Raw genomic sequence first — 21,652 nt, 5'->3', positions numbered from 1 at the left:
CTTCTTTATCTTTATGTCTAACAGTCTCTACAACTGATTTTACTACTGAAAAACAAAAGTTTTATTAAAAAAATAGTTAATATCAAGAAATGAGTAAATATGTATTTAACACCCTTTGCTACTAGAACAAAGAGGTACACCAAGAAGTGCAAATTCAGCAAACATTTATTGAGTGGCTTCTATGTGTCAGGTCCTGGGGATCCCAAGATGAACGGTCCCATCTCTAGTGTCAGAGATGGACAAGATTCACACAGAGTCCCAGCAACAGATGGTCCATTCCAATAGGGCGATTTGAGGAGAGTCTAAAAATGGGACCATTTGTTAAAGGGGTGGGTAGGGTGTTGAGGAATGACAAGGGATAGTGCAGCGCCATGCAGCTGCTAACAGCCAGGTACCTTCATCAGCCCTGGGCCTGAAGGGTCAAGAGGAGAGAGCAATGCTAGAACCCAGAAGTGAGAACTTTGTGAGAGGACAGGCCGGACAGGAGCTAGGACCCTCAGCCCAGGGCTGCCGCCAGTGCACAGTGACCTGCAGGGGAGGCAGCTAGGGGGGTACAGAGCCCAAACTCCCTGTTCCCCCTTCCTCCTTTGCGCCCTCCCTCGAGTCTCCTTTTCATGCTCCCCCTGGGCCAAACGCAGCCAAAAGCCAGAGGGCCAGGGAGACCACTGACGCGATCTTTGCAGGCCAGCAGAAGGCACAGGGAGGGGTGGAGAGCAGATGTGGAGCCACAAATGAAAGATGTCTGACACAAACAAGGTTGTGTGGAGGCTCAGGAGAAGGCCTGCTGCCAGGGACAACTTCAGCAAGGAGGAAACCCGAGAGCTGAGGCTCAAAGCATTTGTGGAAGTTCTTGGGGAAGGATGAGATTGAGGTCTTGCCCTAAAATATTTATATGGGGTAGTTTTACAAGTAGAGAGACGTGGAGAATATATTGCAAGGGAATAAAATGAAAAAAGATGTCAACACAATAGTAACAATGATGGTGGCTGATCCTGTTGAGTTGGTGACTCCTAGCAGTTTGCATTTGGTCTTCATGGGAACCTCAGTAGTAAGGCCATTATTATTACCACGTACAGATTAGGAGACTGCAGCACAGAGAACTTCGGTTGTTTGCCTGAAATTGCACTGAACTCCCACCCAGACAGAGTGGCTTCAGAGAACACGCCTGCGGCTACTGCCAAAAGCTGTTTTTCTCTGCCATCTTGCCTTTCTTTACAGTGAACTTGTGGGCCTTAGTCAGTGGGGGAGCCAAGATTCAAACCCAGGTCTGACTCTGAAGCCCATGCTTCTCACCACTGCAAGAGTGAATCATTTGACCACTAATTTTTCCTGGGAAAATGATACACTAAGACCTCCTTGTGAGTAACTTCAACATCAGACAGTGGACTTTATTCACTGGGTTAAAAATTAGTTCAAAAGAACAATTATCAACATATCTTAGATGGGATGACCGTTCAATCCAGTTTATAGCAGTTTTCCTGGTGTAATTATTACTAGCTCTCCCTTTCACTCTGAGAAGTGTCCTGGTTTGTATAATAACGTGTATGGTTAACCTCATCTTGATGACTCTCCTCAAGGACAGGCTTGTCTTTTGTTCTCTCAGCCCTGGCACCATGTGTGACTCACAGTACATAAATAACTTGTTGCTACCTGAGTGCATGAATGAAGATAGAATTTAGATAAGGCAGTTTGCCGTTACTGGTACATAGCTTCCAGTATACCATGAACCATGACGGAGGGGAGTGTGTGGAAGCTGAGTTTGGAGTGCCGTAGCACAAAGCTGTATGACCGTCCCATCCCTGGGGCCATGCTTACCAAAGTCTTGACAATAAGAAGGGGGGGGCGGGATATTATTAAACAGGATTCCTATTAAACACCCCCACACACAGAGTCCACACTGATTCAGAAATATCTCTCTGTGACCCTGCAAAGCAGGAGAAAACATTGCTCACGTGGCACTGGCAGCTCGTACTGTTTAGAGACACCTTTTGAAAGAGTATTGTCCACGACAGAAGAGGCAGGATAAAATCTTTCACCTCTAGAATTATGCCTTAGGACCCATGGATCAAAGTCTTGGAGTGACTCTAAGATCAACAAGGTCTCTAAAGCAAGTTTTATGTGTAAGGCATGATATCCAAAAAAATGGTTTCTAGAAACTGAATTCCAGAATTCCCATTCTTAAGTATCATCTCTCTTCTTGGAAGCAAAGGTACTGGTTTTATTAATCCTTCACTCCTTTCCCCCACTCACTCCTGGGGTCTTTTGAAAATCCCATGTACTCAAGTAGTAAGAAATGAATGGATAAACCTTAAAGAAATAGAAAAGGTTTTGTTTCATGGGGTTTTGTTGTTAGTTGTTTTAGCATTCTGATCATTGCCCTTGGGTTTGAAGAGAGGATACATTCTAAATTACAAAGTTTTAGTTCTCACAAATAATGTTAAAGACACAGTCACATGTCTATGCGTAATGCACGTATGCAAATGTCCATCTCTTCATTGAGTTTGTTTGATAACAGAATCATCTTCGTGGATTCTTTTGTAGGGGGAAGATGCTGTGCCTTCTCCCCTGATGGGAAAGCCTTAGCAGTTGGCTTGAATGATGGGAGTTTCCTGGTCGTAAATGCTGACACTGTTGAAGACATGGTCTCCTTCCATCACAGAAAAGAAATGATCTCTGATATTAAATTTTCAAAAGGTGAAGATTACAGCAGAAACTTTCTAGAATACGTCAGGACAAAAATTTATAAGAATAGACTATTTAAATACTTCCTTGACCTTTCCCCATTTTGAAATAAGCTCCTGGAAGTAAATTCTTGTATAAAACGTTTGGGTGTTAACTGCACGTTTTCTTTACAGATACAGGAAAATACCTTGCTGTGGCCTCCCATGATAACTTTGTGGATATTTACAACGTCCTTACAAGCAAACGCGTTGGCATCTGTAAAGGGGCTTCTAGTTATATTACACATATTGACTGGGACTCAAGAGGTAAAGTATGTTGAGGCTTCTAAGATATAATTTTTGTTTTAAAAAAGTCAATATCCATTCATGTATTGTTTCCAGAGAGAAGAACAGTTGAGTTTTGGAGAAAAACAGAGTGGGGAACCCACAACCAATATAAATGACTGTAACTTTACACCCCAGGGGCACCTACTATTAACATTTTGAGTATTTTTTCTGTGTTATTACTACTACTACAACAGTTACTATTATTAATTCAAGCCTTTGAGTTTTAAGATCGTTAAAGGTACGCGATGCCTTCCGTTACCGTAGCAAGCCACTCCTTCACCTTTGGGCTCGGCAAGCTGTGTCGTCGCCTTGTGTCTCTCCCTTCCCGTTTTCCCTTTTCCTATCAGTGCTCCACCTCCCGGAGAACTGCCCAAGAAGTCTCCAGCAATTTTCACCTGCTGGCAGAGGTAGAGAGCTCTATTCAGCTCACCTGAAATATCACCCTACTCTCCAAAACTCCCAGCCGCCCCCCCACCTCCTCTAAGTCACACCCATAACAAATCTAGTTTCGACCATGTGCGAAGTTTTAAGCCAGAAAATGTGAATGATTCAGAAGTAAGACACAGTTCCTGTAGTTCTCCACCAGAGTTCATAAGTTAGTGAGGGAGACGTACTTGCACTTGAAGTACAGGCCCCCCCCCAAGTAAGGCACTGGAATGAGAAACGGTGAGTCACAGGGCAGTGGCGTGCAGGGCCTCTGAATGGGCCGTGTCAGCATTAAGGACCCAGGGTGGAGCAGCATTATTACAGTGTGGGTCACTTTTTTTTTTTTTACTTTTTTTTTTTTTATTATGATACGTTAATCACCATACATTACATCATTAGTTTTTGACGTAGTGTTCCATGATGGGTCACTTTTAAGTCTCATCCCAGAGACTTGGCTGATGTTAGAGTTTGGGGTAGGCATCTAGGAATGGGCGGGGTCCCAGCTGCCAAAGAAGTTTTAGTTGAGTGTGATAGAAAAGCACCAAGCCCAGGGGTGTCTTTGAGGAAAGAGCTCACAGGGGAATCCACGGAGCCTCATGGAAGCAACGTCCTTTGAGATGGATCTTGAAAGATGAACAGAAGTTCACCAGATGGTGAAGTCTAGGACGAGCATCCCAGACTCAGAAGGAATATGGCATGTCAAGACAGGAGATGCGAAGAACAGGGGGAGGTTAAGAAATAGTGATGTTGAGTGGCTGAGGGCAAGAAGGGAGGGGGCTGTGGAGAGACAGACCAGGACAGACAGCAAAGGAACATTTATATCATGCGCCAGGGAGCTGAGCGCTGAACTTTATCCTGGAGGTATCAGGTAACTCTAAGGAACTTAGGATGGGGCATTCCCTGCTGCCTCGGGAGGACGAGTAAGCCTGGAGTTGGAAAGCAGCTAAAATCAGCCAGGAGAGAGAGGGGCTGAGGGCCTCAACCTGCAAGAGATGATTTCGGAGTTGCCAGAATACTTTATTTCAAGTATTGCTTGAAGTACTGGCCATAGACAGACGGATCCTTCTGCTAGGCAGGTATTCATTTGTAACCATACCTGCTGCCCTGGGATTTGGACTTTATTTGAGCCTTACAACCCGTAAGCGTTTTATACAGGGCTCTAGATGGACGGAAACATGCCGTGGATTGTAAAGTGCAAGTTCCAGCAAGGGCAGAGGGAGATCACATAAGTCCCTCTCACTTTCACATCAGAGCCCTGCCAGACACAGTGTCGAGGGCCTAGGCTGGCCTTGGTGACCAGGCAGTACACTGATGGCCTGAGAATCCTCTAGGGACCAGTGAGGCTGAGGGGGTAGAGGGAGACACTTGCTTTTCAGCGCCTCCCCACCCCCATGCATGTTCTCTGCTTTATTGTTTAAAAAAAAAAAAAAGGAGTGACTTCCCCCTGGATATCCTCTTGCTAACGTCCCTATTTATGCCATCATGGGAGCAGGGTTTAGAACACTCAGGGCCAGCCTTATGCATACACAGAGTAGAGTACGGATCGTTTTGTTGGGGATCCAACACCCACACAGTACGTGGCACAGCGTGTGAAATCCCACCATTACAGTGACCATCGATGGGGGGTGCTACACTCAGTTATTATTTACGTGAGAAAATGGGACATAGGAAGAATAAATTTCAATTGGGAAGATTTCTTTTACATTAGTTTTAATTGTGGTAGATACACATAAAATTTACCATCTTAACCATTTTTAAACGTACAGTTCAGTGGCATTAGCTGCATCCACATTGCTGTGTGCCCTTCACCACCGCCCGTCTGCACAAACTGTCTTGTAAACCATCAATAACTCCCCTTCGCCCCTTCTCCCAGCCCCTGATAACCACCATTCTGTGTCTCCATGAATTTGACTACTCTAGGTAACTCATGTAAGTGGAATCAGACAGTATTTGGGTTTTTTTAAAAAAGATTTATTCATTCATTTTAGAGAGAGAGAGAGAACATGAGCGAGGGGAGGGGCAGGAGGAAAGGGAGAGAGAGAATCTCCAGCAGACTCCCTGTTGAGCACAGAGCCCGATGTGGGGCTCGATTTCAAGACCCCGAGATCACTACCCAAGCTGAAATTAACCAACTGAACGACCCAGGTGCCCCCAGTATTTGTTTTTTGTAACTGATTTATTTCACCTAACATAATGTCAAGATTAATCCATATTGTAGCGTGGGTCAGAATTTCCTTCCTTTTTAAAGCTGAACAATACTCCACTGTATGTATAGACCACATTTTGTTTATCTAGTCATCCATCAGTGGACACCTGGGTTGCTTCCACCTTTTAGTTATTGTGAATAATGCTCCTATGAACATGGGTGTACTAGACCCTGCTTTTAATTCTTGGGGGGTATAGACCCAGAAGGGGAATTGCTGAATCATATGGTGATTGTATTTTTAATTTTTTTAAGAACCACCATACCATTTTCCATAGTGACTACACCACTTTACATTCTTACCAGCAGAGCACAGCGTTCCCATTCCTCTACGTCCTCACCAAAACTTATTTCTGGGGTTTGGGGAGGTCTTTTTTATAGTCACTATCCTTATAGGTATGAAATGGTATCTGACTGTGGTTTTTACTTGCATTTTTGGTATTATTTTTTAATTCTGTAAATGTATGGCACCTGGGTGTCTCAGTCTGTCTACCTTTGACTCCGGTCCTGATCCCGAAGTTCTGGGATCGAGCCCCGCATTGGGGCTCCCTGCTCAGCGGGGAGCCTACTTCTCCCTCTCCCTCTGCCATTACCCCTGCTCATGCTCTCTCTTTCTTTCTCAAATAAACAAATAAAATCTTTAAAAAAAAGTTAATTCTGCAAATGTGTAGGCCCTGTGTGTATCACTTAACTATGCTAGGGATATAAAGAGGAGTAAGTCCTAGATGGAAAGAGCAAGATCTTGGCCAGGATCAGTGGGTCGCAATCATGCAGGTGTCCAGGTGACGGCCTATATAGATGGCCCTCTGTGTGGAGCCATCACTTTGCAGGGAGAGAGGCACACCTCACTATTTCCATAATTCTGCCCTAAGCCAGCTTCTGTGGTCCATCGGAGCTCAGGGTGATGGAAAAGGCCCTGGGAGTAAGGAGGCTGAGTCTTTGAAAAGCCTCCTCATCGCTTGTCCTAAGTGGCCCCTTGGGTCAGGTGACAGCATCAGACCAAATGTTTTCTATGGACAGAGAGGAGAATAGAATACTTCTGATTTTCAGGGGGGCGTTATGCCATCCGGAGAATAAGAGCAAGTATGCCCATGGATCTTCCCTGGTTTAACTCCACTGTGATGGCCATGAGACATGTGTCGCATTGGTATGCTTGTGCTCCTGATATCCCAGTTCCCAAAGTGTCTGACCTCAGGAATGTGCCATACTGTCTCAAGACCAACCTAGCTTTTCACGGCAGGGCCTCGAGGGTCTGGCAGGGGTAGAGAGCAGAATTCAGGAGCAGGGATCTGTTTCATTCCTTTGATCTTGTCAAAAATAGTGAATACATTTGCCAGAGCCAGCTGGCTCGTCGGGTGGGGGATGGCACAGTCACCAGCCGCGGCAGCCTTTCGTGTCCATGGCAACCACGGGTCCTAAGAAACCAAAACGCATCAGGCTGTTGCAGGAGTATCAGCTACCCCTGAATGAAAGCTCCTGTACAGAATGCTTGAGAAAGAAAAAAAAATGTGGGGAGAGAGAAAATAAGGGAAGAACATTTTCTAGCTGATATTAGTTCGTTTCTAGAAATATCAGTACTGTAAGATTTTTACCAGTGAACACTTTGGGCCGTAATAGAATGCTCTTTGCCATTTTCATTGCAAATGGTCTGATATATTTGGTACATTTAGTATGAATTTTGGAACTGTTCTAACTTGTGAATTATATAGCAACTGGGATGATGGGTGTGAATCATTTTGTGGATTCTATAGCTCTATACACCTGCGGGGATTGTGGTTTCCTATACCTGCTTAGTAATGAGGACATCTGGACTTTCCAGTTCTCTTCCTCCTTGTGAGTAGACATTTCTAGTGAATAAAAATTTGGGGATTCTGAAAGAATAGGGTTACTCTTACTAAGGGGCAATTATACGTGGATTATACAGATTTTTTGCTCTTTGCTTCTGTTCTCAGAATATTTCAGTGCTTGTATGACAGAGAAGAAGGCAGCAGAAAAAAAGAGTGGTGACCTAAATATTTTCTCTATGCTTAAAAAAAAAAGTAATAACCTCGGTAAAGAATAGGGTGCGGGCAGGGGGGAGGAATCACACCCATAATTCCACTTTCCTAACAAAGAATTGTTGCAATTTTTAAAAATTCCTTTGTATCCTTGGTTGCAAGGAACTCAAACCCACTCAGCTTAAAAATTTTTTAAACGATAATGAAGAATGAGCTTATTGGGAAGATACAAGGATAGCTCATAGAATCCAAGAGCAGGAAGCAACGTCTCCTGAGGAACTGTCTTTAGGAACGAACCAGAAAACCAAGCAGGCACTTCTCCCCTCTTCTCTCCTCTCCTGCTCCGAGGCAGCTCAGTTCAGTGTCCACTGCTGTCCTTGGTCTGGTGTCTGTTTTTGGCCCCTCTCTCTGCACAGGCAGCTTTCCTTAATTCATTTGCACTTGGTCCACTCAGTCACCCCAAAATGCCACTCTCACTTCCAAAGTCCACATCTTATCCCAGCTAGGCACCCACTGATTGGGTCTTCTAGATTCTGAGTTCCAAGGAAAGAGAATTTGAGTGCCCACTCCCATCTCTGGCCTGGCCCGTCCTGGGTCATTGTCCTCCAGAGGACAAACACGACCACAGGGGTCCAGCCCGAGGTGGGGGGCAGTTCTCAGGGAAGGGGCACGAACTAGGTTGGTACCCCACGGGCTGTGGTGCTGGAGAGCACTTCCGGTGCTTGTCTCTTGTGTTTAGATTTTCTAATAATCTTGCAGTCATAAAGTGCTTCACTTAACTATGCTAATAATTTTAGGGTGTTCTTTAGGTAAAATATTATCTCTGAAACTACTGTGTAAAGTGAATTGTTGGGATTATCTGGGAATTATAATTCTTTGAATTCTCTTAGTATCTCATGGCCAGAAGTCATCTAAAATTAGCCACTGAATCAAAGGCTGTTTTCATTGAATCCTTTAATCCCTTTTCCAGGTCATTTGTTATTTGCACTTCCTCTTGAGAATCCTAAAAAATACTTTGTTAGGTCTATTTAGTCATTGGAAAAATATTGATTATTCATTTTCTTATAATACTAAATAGCCAAAACTAATTTAACTGCCTTTTTTTTTTCTTGTTTGTGTATGTTCAGCCATAAATTCAGGGAAATGTGCCCCTTTCTAAGGAAATGTTTTCAGATTCACTTGCTCCTCACAGCCAAGGTCCCTCATCACCATATTTATTATAACCCAGCAAATTAGAAACAGTTAAGGTTTTCAGTTACAAAATTAGAGAGACTTATTTTTAATCAGTCACTGAGAAATAGACCTGCATCTTCAGAAAGTTAGCCAAACCAGCCTGCAGACCCAGGTGGTACCCACCTGAGCATTAAAGAGCATGATAGAAGACACAAAGTTCTTTTTTGATATTACTTTTGCAGGAAGGACATTTCAAGACCACTAGATGTACAGAGTTGTGGGGGAAAAGCGGGGGAAGAAATAGTATGATGTAAATATGCACAGAATTATTTACAGATGAAATATTAGGCCATCTGAGGTTTGCTTCGGAATAATCTGGTGAGGGCCTGAGTGGAGGCTCATGGAATGGGGTTGGGCCATGTGGTAATAGCTGTTAGAGCTGAACATTGACTAGGCACATAGGGGTTCTTCGTACTCTTCTTCTATGTGTGTTTGAGATGTCCTGTGATTTAAAAATGCTGAAAAAATATCAGAGTCTGTATCTTTTCCGTCATTTAAATTTCAAGGCATAAAGAATTAGTGAGGTGTTAGGAGGAGAATCAGGGTATCTAATCTTCTTCAACATTAATCAAAATGAATCCAAGATTTTAATTTTACATCAGACCAAAAGACCATTTTTGTTCAATACTTTGTTTTGGGAAAATCTTGGATTTCTTTACAAATTTTCAAGTAAGATGGGGGGGGGGCATTTATAGGTTGTTCTACACATCCTTATCTTCCAGTTTCTAAACTTCAAAGGACAAATTTAGAATTTAGGCCTGGATAAATGTGGATGCTTGCCACAAGGTTCTCACTTCTGATGCCATAGTTCTTGCCAAAGCCGTTTCCTTTTACTGCACGCTTGTGCAACCTGGCAAATGAGCAAAAAATCCCGGGTTTTGTCAAGCTTTTGAAAAATATGTACTTCCTTTGCAACAGAGTAAAACACAGCAGGCTTGATGCTAGGAGGGATGTGCAAGGCCACGTTAAAAGGGATGAGGTCCACATTAACAACCTCCTGGTGGCTTCGGGGCCTGCACTATGCCATGCAATCGCCTTTACATGCACTTCTGGAGAATTTACCATTTATTTGCTCAATTTATGAGAATGATTCAAATGAATCAGAATAGTTGCAACCGTGCTTATCTCTTTACAATAGAAAGATAAATGCAGATGTGAATTGTCTTTCTGCTTCATTCTCTCATACCAGGAAAATTACTGCAGGTTAATTCGGGTGCCAAAGAACAACTCTTTTTTGAAGCTCCAAGAGGCAAACGGCATATAATAAGACCTTCAGAGGTAATAGTCCTACACAGAGCTTTTTTTTTTTTTTTTTTTTTTTTTTTTTTTTTTTTTTTTTTTTTTTTAAAGATTTTATTTATTTGAGGGAGAGAGAATGAGAGAGAGAGAAAGCACATGGCGGGGGGAGGGTCAGAGGGAGAAGCAGACTCCCTGCCGAGCAGGGAGCCCGATGCGGGACTCGATCCAGGGACTCCAGGATCATGACCTGAGCCGAAGGCAGTCGCTTAACCAACTGAGCCACCCAGGCGCCCCTACACAGAGCTTTTTAAAAAGTGTTTTGTGAAGATGTAATATGTGCATTTTAAATAAAAACCTGTCACTTATTATCCACCAGTATGGGTTATATTCAGTGTACCTTTAAGCTTGCTCGCGTCTTAAATCTGACTGCTTCATCCGGTTCCCTACGTTCTGAGGACCTATGGATTCCCGGGGCTGCTGATGTGGCATCATGCATTCGTGCAGTCGGCCTTCAGCTCCATTTCCCTCTGCTGGAAGACACCGACTAAGCTAACAGCTTGGATGCCACATAGTACTTCTTCCATTGGACACACCCTGTCCTTTTGCGCACAGCTTTCTGTGAACATAAATTGCTGAAACATGCTTTCTCACTCTTTACTATTTATTATAGTAATACCTTCTGCAACAACAGTGAGAGAAATTACTTTTCAAAACAAAACCTATCTACAACCTGACCATCCATTTGTATCAAACTGTTTCCCTTCTCCCTGTTTTCCTAATGTCCTTGGCCACTTAACGTCATTTTTTAATTGTTGCAATCAAAGCCTATATACAATTTTTGAATCCATGACCTAATGCCATCCTAAAGGCTCAACTGCTCTTGTGGGCAAGTGGCTCTCTCAGGGTCTGTGCTAACGCGGATGGCCAGAAGGTAATTGCCTGATAGAGCACTAAGGACCTCCGCTTAGCCCCAGGAGGCAATTTATTTGCTATGTAACCTTTGAAGAAAGAAAAGGAAATCTTGCTTCTTTAGAGGGAAAGGGGTCAGAGGATACACGGCTGAGGGACAGGCATCCGCCTCTCTCTGACTGCAGTTTGCCGGTAATAGAAACTATCCCATGGTTGCAAAGTGCCCCCAGGGACCCTGGGACATGGGCCCATTCATGATGTTTTCATGGTTTCTAAAAGAAGTACAAAGGCATTATGTAAGAAACAGAAGTTGTTATAGATGATGACATCGTATTCATGGAAATTGTTTACTGATCAATTGCTCTCACTCCCAGATCCCAATTTATTTCTCTCTGATCAGTTGCTGTTTTAACTTTTTAAAAGAAATTTCTGTAGCCTTGAGTAAAAGATATTTTAACTTATGTCATTTGTTCACTGGATACTTGGTGAATGTGCCGGGCCCTTCATGTGCCTGTATTTTTGTCTGCAGAAGTGCCTTGTGTGATGGTTGTCAGTCTCCTTTTACAGAGAGGGAGATGAAAGCTCCAGGAGGGTAAGAACCGTGGAGCTGTGGTCCCAGTCTTGAGGGGTCCATGTGTGACTCGGCAGCTAGACCACGGGGCCTCTTGGATTTCTCCTGTGTAGTTAGGCATCATTTTACACCACTGCATCTGTATTTTCCCTTCATGTTCTGGTGCCCCAAAATAGGTATACTGAAATAAAATCCAGTCTAACCAAGTGGTAGAGGGGGAGTGATGCCAACTTGGGACCGATGAGCACTTACTATGTATAAGAAGAGTAGGCACAAGAGGGAAGTTCGTGTTACGAGGCTTCTTGCAATGCCAGGCTCGGGCTGTGAAGAGCTCACTTGTCACTCTGCGGTACACGGTTGGTATCCCAGAGGCTGCTGTCTGGTGCCGCTATCTGGGGAGGCCATCCAGCTGATGTTTCCATGCCTGGGCCTCCCTGGGCTTGCCACCTCAGAGCACCAGAGAGGCAGCTCAGCATTTCCTTTACCGGCATTGTCAGGCCCTTCAGCTGCATATGAAGGATTTGGGAAATCCTCTTTCCACAAAAGATTTAAAAAAAAAAAAAAAACCAGCCACAGTGAAACTAATGCAAAGCTTGCTGAGCAAATTGTGAAGTACGGCAAATATTAAAATATCTATTTAAATCCTCCTGCTGCAGCCCGGTGCAGTTAAAGCCGCACTAAACTAGGAAGCCAGCTCTCTCGAGCTCGCTTCCCCTCTGCTCCTAAGCCGGCTGTGCTGGACGTGGCTCGCCTCTGTGGGCTTCAGTTTCTTCCCCTGGAAAATCATGATGGTAATGACACATCTGCCCGAGGTGAGGTGCTGTGGAAAAGACCCTTTGAGGACCCTTCTTCCATCTAAGTTCCAGGATTTTTTAACAAGTTTACCTCCTTGGGGTTTTGCAAGTTACAGGGGGTCATTCTTAATGTTCCATTTTAAATGCATTTTCCATAGCTTCCAACAAATGAGATATTTGCTTGGGGACCACAGTGCCCAGATCTGGCCAAGGGTGAGCTGCTGGGGTCCTAGATACCGAGGTCAGGGAAAGTGGCACAAAGGGCGCTGGCCCTGGGGATGGACGGGACGGTCGTCAGAAATGGAATCTAGAACCTGGAAGGGAGTCAGTGGCCAGAAAGCCTGCTTGTAGAACCAGCATGAATGGTTCCCTTCTCTTCCTGCGAAGGCCAGTTTAAGCCACCTCAAGTCACCTCAGTCCGCGGTCCTGCCCGAGGCACCCCGAATCACTAGGGCCAGCGCAGCTTTTTGGTTCCAGTTCTGCATGGGTCCAGAAGGGACACAGAACGTGAAATGAGGAGAAATTTAAGTAACTAAAACACATTCAACACCTCCCCACGTTGTGACTAAAACCCTAGCTGCATCTTTATCTTGCCGTTTCTCTGTAATGCTAAGGGATAATAGCAGATCAAATCCCCCAGGAAAGTCTAATACACAGTGTGGTTACTGTTGCTTATTTTAAAAAGGAAAGCCTAGATTATATCAGGATTGGACCTATACAAATTTTAAGTCTTCTGTCCATGAATTTCAGACAAAATAGTTTTAAAGGATAAAATACATATTCATGGCAATGCAATATGAACAGTCCTTCAGATTTTTAAGATAGTCTCTGTGCTAGCTGCAGAATCTTAGTACTCATTCCTTCTAGAAAGCAGCCCTTCAAAACAAAAGTTGTATCTGTGATTTTTTAAAATAGTTTGTTAACTGATCAGCCCGAGTGATCAATGTAGCTCAGTGGTTCTCACTTGGCAGCAATTTTGCCCCCTCCCCCAGGGACATTTGCCAATGTCTGAGGACAACTTGGGGAGGGGGACTACTGGCATCCAGGGGGTAGAAGACAGGGATGCTGCTAAAATACTACCGTGCACAGGACAGCCCCTGACAACAGAGAATCATCCGGCCTAAAATGTTAATAGTGCTGAGACTGAGAAACCCTGATCCAGCTTATGGATTCAACGATGGTAAATATCTAGGAAAGAACTAAAAAACTTTCTTACTCTCTGGTTTCCACAATTCCGAAATGTTGATTCTATCTGTAGAAAAATATATGGCTATCTGACTGTAGTGTTTATTAAGATAATGCAGATGCCACTCAGAAAATGCAGCTTAGAACTTCCGCACCTCAGATCACAACACAAATGCCTGATGTTGGTGAAGTCGTCAGTTAGAACAACTCCGCTTCGTATCGTTTCTTTTAAAAGAAAAACAGATGATACGGCATAAGGAAGGCAGTCAGTGGTATTGTAATAGGGCTGGATGGTAACAGATGGGAGCTACACTCATGCTGAGCAGAACTCAATGGACGCATAGACTTGTCCAGTCACCGTGCTGTACACTGGGAACTAATGTAACGTTGCACACCAACTGTGACTGTGCTTCCATTAAAAAAGATCTCTAGGTTGTGCAAAAGTATGTTAACTTTCTTTCCTTATTTTTAAGATCGAGAAAATCGAGTGGGACACATGGACGTGTGTCCTGGGGCCCACCTGCGAGGGCATCTGGCCCGCGCATAGCGACGTGACTGAGGTCAATGCGGCCAGTCTTACCAAAGACTGTTCCCTCCTAGCAACTGGAGATGATTTTGGCTTTGTTAAGCTTTTCTCCTATCCCGTCAAGGTAATACTGCATGTTTATTATATATACTTGCTCAGTCTCATTAATAACTTAAAATCTATGTATTGTATCTAAGTGGATTTTTAAATATTGAAGGCATAAGCAGTCAGTAATGTCATCAGCAGCCCTCTTATTATGAATGCTATCTAAACACCTCATGACTTATTTACTATAGAAGTCTGATTCTCATGGTATCGAATTCTTCCTTGAAAGGCCTCCAGTGGCCATTAAATCCAAAATCTCACCAACTGCAAAGGAGGAATTTCTTTACAATGTCTTGGACCAGTGTCTTTCCGACACGTACTAGCATACTTCCAGAGAGGAGGGATTTACTACCTCACAAAGCAGCCCAATTCATTATTAAATAGTTCAGTTGTCAAAATGTTCTGCTCTATACAGAGTGGAAATTTCTTCTCTTTAGCCAAAGTTCTGCCTTCTGAACCATCACCAAATAACTGCGGTCCTCTAACGGTCTTCGTGTGGAGGAAGATAGTATTTGACTCCCCGAAATCTCATTTTCTCCTGCCTAAATGTGTCCGGTTCTTCAGCCATTTCCCACAGGACGTGGTTTCCAGCTGCCCCTGCCTCTGAGCACACTCCATGTTATCAGTTCCATTCCAGACTCTTTCAGCTGAAATGGAATTCACCACTTCAGATGTTGACCAGCTCAGGCTCAGTGGGACTCTTACCTTCTTCTTTTGATTTTGTATTTGGCTTAAATCAAACTAAAATGGCACCAACTCTGTGGGCTGACACACTATGCAACTGAATCATAGATTTCATTCTAAAAAAAAAAAAATGTTTAGGTTATCCCTCATATGTACACAATTGATTTTCTAAAATTTGAGTACAGAACTTTATATTTGTACCCAAATGAGATTTATCTTACTACACCTTGTTGTTCTAACCTGTCAACATCTTTTAAATACCTTTTCAAAATACTTACTTTCCTTTCCAGCCTCACGTTATCTTCTCATTTCACAAGTGGAAGTTTTCAATCATGGGGAGGAAAAAAAAAAAAAAGACTAGAACAACCAAGCGGCAGGAGCCCCATTCATTTTGATATTCTGTTTATTAGTGTACACACTGAGTTCGAGTTCCTCAGTCAATCATAGGCGTTTACATTTACCTGACTATGCTATCACCGAGCTCACATTTCTATCTCTAGTCCAATGACACATCATTAATGACTTGGAAAATATCTTGCTACAAGCCACATGGCCTATGTCTCTGATATCCTTAATCTCTCCTTCTAATAAACCAGTCAGTAAAAGATGCAGTTCACAGTGAACCCCTATCGCTGCTTAGTAATCATTACTTCCTTTTCCAAGTGTTTATTGACCTTTTGTGTAATAATTCACCTTAGAATTTCCCAGGGATTACATCAACTCATGAATCAATATTTGCCAGAGTCTACATGTTTTCCCTTTTGAATACAGGAACCTTTTTATGTTGGATGCCACCTTTCCTGGTTTCTAAACTTCCCAGCTGTTACTGACCTGACTTCTGTGGTCACATTGGAAGGACCTGTACTCAGGCACACAGCTCTCTTTTGCCCTTTCTAGTTTGAAGAGCATTCTCTTTATAGAGGAGATAAGTAAATCTGCTTTCTGTTGCTATTAAATCATCTCATCTAAGAAGTGTTCCTGACTTTGGGCTGTTTTTTTTCTAGCCCTAAATATATCTTTATATTCCTTTTCACTTGTCTTGGGTTTTGACTTCAGCATTCCTGGAAGTATATTAAAGTTGTCTGTGCAAGACTTTTGTATTCATCCCCAGTTATCTACTCCTCTGTCATGTGTACACTTGATACACTTAATCACACCTGTTCCCTTGGCAGCAACGTGGGTTTCTTTAGATGCCTCCCTCTTTGATTCTACATTTGTTAAATCCTGTCAGATTATTATTTTTGTAGTTTTTTTGTAAGATACACTTCTGATGTATGTCCCATGTTCCCTTCATCATCCATCCCAAATTCCAAAGCCACCTGGTAGCCTTCCCCCAATGATTCATGACTTCACCACCACCTACCAGTCCCCTCCTTCCTATTTGATCAGACTTCAGTACTTTGTAGCACTTTTCCTTCCTACTTCTACAGTTTTTGAAATGAGTTTGCTCACGGGACAAGTAAAAAGTTAGTGATACCCTGGTTTTAGTAGACAGGTTGGGGCAGATCTTTAGATAGCTGAAATCCCCACGGTACCACCGCATCATGTTCCTGAGCTAGATTCATTGTTGTTCCTGGGAATTCATCATCCACATCCCCATCCTGCCCACATGGGCTGCCTATAGCAGAAATTTCAAGCTGTGTTCCTCCAACTCCCAGGGTTCCAAGGAGGTTCCTCAAGGACAACCCCAAGCAACAAGATAGGGGCCAACTGAAGGGGCTCTGGGGCCCCACCCCTGCTTTCGCCAGAGTCGCTCTCTGTTTTGTATCTTATGCGTTGAGTTTCTGTGTAAGATTTTCTTCCAATATTTTGTTATGAAAATGTTCAAGCATATAGATAAGGCAAAAGAATGATACAGTGAACCCCTGGAACCCCACCACCTGGAGTCTGTATATAATTCAAAGTAAGTTGTAGATATCAGGGTACTTACCCCTAAATGTTTCAACATGCCTATCATTACCTATTGTTCAATATTTGCTTATGGTGTTTTTTAATTAAATTTACATATAGTTGAAATACACAAAAAAATTTTTTTTAAGATTCTATTTATTTATTTGTCAGAGAGAACACAAGCAGGGGGAGCTGCAGGCAGAGGGAGAAGCAGGTTCCCCGCTGAGCAAGGAGCCCGATGTGGGACTCGATCCCAGGACCCTGGGATCATGACCTGAGTCAAAGGCAGGCGCTTAACCAACTGAGCCACCCAGGCACCCCTTAAGGTGCCCCTTAAGGCCTTTTGATGAACATTGACAAATACATACACCTACATGATCCAAACGCCTATCAAGATATCACTATTATCAGCCCTGGAAGTTTCTTCATGCTAACTTCTGAGTCAAGCCCCCCCCACCCCCCCCACCACTTCTATTCTCACATGAGAAGACTATTCCATTGTTTTTCACCATAGATAAGTTTTACCTGTTCCAGAACTTCATATAAATGGAATGATCAAGGGGCGCCTGGGTGGCTCAGTCGTTAAGCATCTGCCTTGGGCTCAGGTCATGATCTCAGGGTCCTGGGAAAGAGCTCCACATTGGGTTCCCTGCTCGGCGGGAAGCCTGCTTCTCCCTCTCCCACTCCCCCTGCTTGTGTTCCTGTTCTCGCTATCTCTGTCTCTGTCAAATAAATAAATAAAATCTTAAAAAAATAATAAAATAAATGGAATGATCAAGTAGGTACTGTTTTGTATCTGGTTTCTTTCACTCAGACAATGTTTCTGAGATTCCTCCTTGCTGTTCTGTGTAATAATATAGCTGAATGGAATTCCATTGTATGGATAGAACAGAGTTTGTTTATCCACACAGCTATCAATGGGCACATGCTTTTCAAGTGTTTGGTTGAAATAAAGCTGCTATCAACATTTTTTGGATGAATCTTTGTGGACGTGATTTCTCCCTCTTATGTAAATACATAGGAGTGGAATTTCTGGGTCATAGGGGGAAGTGCATGTTTAACTTTTTAAGAAACTGCCAGACCTCTTCCAAAGTGATTGTATCATTTTACATTCTCATAGAGAAGGTAAGAGAGTTCCAGTTGCCAACATTCAGTGTTGTCCAACTTGTAAAATTTAGCTATCCCGGGAGCAGATAATGTGATCTCACTGTGTTTGTCATTTATGTTTCCCTGATGACTAATGATACTAAGCACTTCTTTGTTTCCTTATTGACCATTTGTGAAGTGTTTGTAGAAATCTTTTATCCATGATGTTAAGTTGGATTGTTTCTTTTTACTCTTGAGTTCTACTATGTAAGACCTGATTGAAGAAACAGTTTCATAATTTAAAAGCATTTGAAAACCCCTGGTCAGTGTAAACTACTTTGATAGTATCACTTCTCTTCCTCTTCTTTGTCTTAATCTGATTTTTCTGGCACACTTTCGCTCCTAAATATGTTGACCCAAGCTGATGAATATTTCTAGCTGTATAGTCATACTCCTCCAGTGCTCTGAGTCTGTGGGACAAAGTTCTCCATCTGTTAAGGACTGAATGTTTGCTTCCCCACCAAAATTCATATATTGAAGCCCTACCTTCCAATGTGACTGTATATACAGAGAGGGAATTTGCAGAAATAATTAAGGTTAAATGAGAGCATAAGGCTGGGGTTCTGATCCAGTAGGATTAGTGTTCTTGTAAGAAGAGACACCAAAGAGCTCACTCTCTCTCTCCATGCACACACACACTGAGGAAAGGCCATAAGCACACTTGCTGTGTTCTCATAGGTGGTGCGTCCAAGCCAGGAAGGGAGCTCTCACCAGGAACCATATCGGCTGACACCTTGATCTTAAACTTTCCAGCCTCTTCGCATAACTGTGAGAGATGAATTTCTTTTGTTTAAGCCCCCTCCCCCGGAGGTGGTATCTTGCTAGAACAGCCCTACCCCATTAAGACACCATCCCAACTGCAGTATTCTAGCATTGAGTTCCATGTCATCGGGTCTTAATGAGATCCCTTCACCACACAGCAATCTCTTTGCCCAAAGTCCAAGTTCCATTTGTTAGACTCTAATGTCAGGTCGTCTTCTTGACTCTTTTTCTTGTTCTCCTTTCCTAGGAGTGACTTGGCCTATCTTCCAGGCAGTTTTCTTTCAATGACTAATACGTGCTCTTATATATTCAGTTTTACAGTTTAAAATCTTCTTGATGAGGTATTAGTCCCCTTATTTCTAGCCTCCCTGGAATAAACTCTTCTTGCCCAGAGTCCATCCATTTTTCTAGTACCTTAAATCGTGTAGCAGAAACCCCAGCTCTCTCCTTGGATGCCACCTATATAGCTGGCCAACCGTTCCCTTAAGCCTCCATTCCCTTCCACTCTACCAGCGAGGCTAAAATACACCATGTCATTTATATTTCTAAAACCCACCCTTACGTTCTCGAGTCTCCTTCTCGGAAAACCAAAGGCTCTAGAGAATTGTTCTTCTGAGAGGAACTTTGTCCATTAAGTGTTACAGGCAGAGAAACTCTATGTGAAATGTTGTGGATCTGGGGAGAGGGTACATCGCTTTCATCAAACTCTCAGGAATTTCTCACCGAACAGCAGTTAACACCCAGTCCTGTGGGGACATATTCCAGATTCTCTGTTCTGTCATGACTCAGGGGAAGAGGCAAGTTGTGGTAGTGAGTCCTGATGAGTGATACACAAATGCGTGGTTTGACGTGGTGACCCAGAAGGACAGCTCATGGGACCAACTCTGCCAGGTCTTCAGGAGGCTCCTTTCATAAGCCCTCAGGGAGCCACCAAACATCCCTGCTGGCCTGTTCCTCCTGGGGGAGCAGCTAGTTTCCTGGAAATGTCTAGTAACTGCGAATTCCCTTTATTGTTCCATGGAGCAGTGATCTTGCTTCATATTCTGAGAATCTTTAATCCCCCTCTGCTGCAAGAATCTCAGCTTTGTTAAATTGTTTTAGTGGCTCAGAACTTTTTCCTCTTTTTCCTCTGTCACTTTCTTTCCCTCTGCAACCTGATTATGATCACCTTAGAATATTTTTTCTCCTGAACCTTTCTTTTTGGATTTCTTCTTTCATCCTGTCTAGCAACCGTATATCCCATTATATAAGTAGGGGTATGGAGCAGCATTCCTCAGGCTCTTTTTCTTTGTCCACCTCAAGAAATAAGCTTGTATGTGTAGTAGATACAGTGGGTAGGTTCCTGCTTCCAACTGGGAGACCAGCAGGACACAAGGCTGCAGCCACTATAGCTGGCCTCTTTGCTCCCATGACCTCACATAGAACTATGTGAATAGTGGTTTCCCTTGGAAATCCTTATTTTCAATGCTAGAAAATGTGCCTATTTTCTGGCAACTAGTGGCTCTGGAAGGCTTCCTGGAAATATGGCCTGCCTGTCTGCTTCCCTAATCTTTCTACACTCAGTATTCTGTTGAGGAGTGGGCATTTCCACTCCGCTGTCAGGTAGGGGTCTGCCCGATACAGAGAGATCTTGACTAAGAGTATTTCAGAGTCATACACTCTGCTGCACCTGTCTCCTGCCATGTGTCTGTGCTGGTTTCAGGTTCCTTAGCATGCCAGTCCTAAAACCCTCTGGAAGCTTCTTCTGTTACTGAGACAAGTTTCCATCGGGGACACTGATGGCCCTCTCACAACCTCAGAAAAAGCATGCAGCTTCCCACATCGGTCAGGGTATTCTCTGGTTGTTGCTGAGAGGATGGAAAAACTCTCCCTCTTTAAATGGCTCTCGCCGGAGCTGTTTTTGCCAGGCCATGGCTCATGAGCCAAAAATGGAAGCTGGTTTCTGGTGGCAGCTTTGGCTTCCACCACATGTCAGGACTGCCCAGTGTGAGCAGCCGACTCATATTCCACCCTCATCCTTCCCCACCTGGGATGAACGTTGTGTGGCCTGGGTGTGCAACTCTGAAGAGCTTTCCGTAATCACTCATAAATTGGACTCTTTTATTTGGTTATGCTTGTTGAAAAGGAGCTTACTTTGTTTTAAAACCAATTATTTGAGTGTTGCCAGTGAAAACTGTTTACAGTATCCGTGGCAGAAACTGCTGTGTTCATTTTAAATCTTACTTTAGGCCCCAGGATTATAAGCGGTCCCTTGCTCTTCTGTCCTAGCCTGGGCTGTGGTACAAAAGCCACTATGGGAGATGACTGTGAAGACACTTCTGAACTCAAATGTCAGCCAGACTAACCATCAGGAGTTTACACTAGAGACCCGTGGAGAATGTACATTTAATATTTGAGAGAAACAAATAAGCTTTGTACACTTCATTAGGCTCCCAGAAGTAGGGTCTGTAGTCTAACGTTTCGTTCCTTCCTTCACAAACTACATACTGAGGACCCATGATGAGCCAGGTAATGTTTTAGGGAAAAAAGAGACTGAGTGCCTGCCCTCATGGAGCTTACACTCTAAAGAAACAGAGGGAAGTTGCTGCTTAGATCGACTGCTTAATTTGTATCCACTAGAAGCCACTCTGGAAAAGAACATGGAGGAAGTAGTCTGGAGACAGGAGTAATGAGACTCTGGATGGGGTGCTCACGGGTTTCTGGCTTTACAGGGCCAGCACGCAAGATTCAAGAAGTATGTGGGGCACAGCGCGCACGTCACCAATGTGAGGTGGCTGCACAGCGACTCTGTGCTGCTCACGGTTGGCGGTGCCGACACCGCCTTGATGATCTGGACGAGGGAGTTTGTGGGGACCCAAGAGAGCAAACTGGTGGATAGCGAGGAGTCGGACACAGACGCGGAAGAGGACGGAGGTGAGTGAGCCCCACCTGCCGCAAGCCGGCTGCCCTTCTCGCACATTCCCCCCCTCCCCCA

General features: G+C 43.7%; 1 protein-coding gene across 1 annotated transcript in view; it reads left to right on the top strand.

Annotated features, from left to right (window-relative positions):
- Nucleotides 1-21,652, top strand: part of EML6 (EMAP like 6) — a 263,656-nt gene that overhangs the window by 201,252 nt on the left and 40,752 nt on the right. The window contains 5 exon segments of the mRNA XM_044918715.1: nucleotides 2,542-2,694; nucleotides 2,856-2,987; nucleotides 10,057-10,145; nucleotides 14,039-14,215; nucleotides 21,390-21,591. Of these exon segments, the coding sequence (XP_044774650.1) occupies nucleotides 2,542-2,694; nucleotides 2,856-2,987; nucleotides 10,057-10,145; nucleotides 14,039-14,215; nucleotides 21,390-21,591 (753 nt within the window).

The sequence above is a fragment of the Neomonachus schauinslandi genome, chromosome 10 (assembly GCF_002201575.2).
Source record: "Neomonachus schauinslandi chromosome 10, ASM220157v2, whole genome shotgun sequence".
In the NCBI taxonomy this organism is placed as follows: Eukaryota; Metazoa; Chordata; class Mammalia; order Carnivora; family Phocidae; genus Neomonachus; species Neomonachus schauinslandi.
Note: the sequence above shows the minus strand (reverse complement) of the source record. Positions and strands in the feature narration are given on the sequence as shown.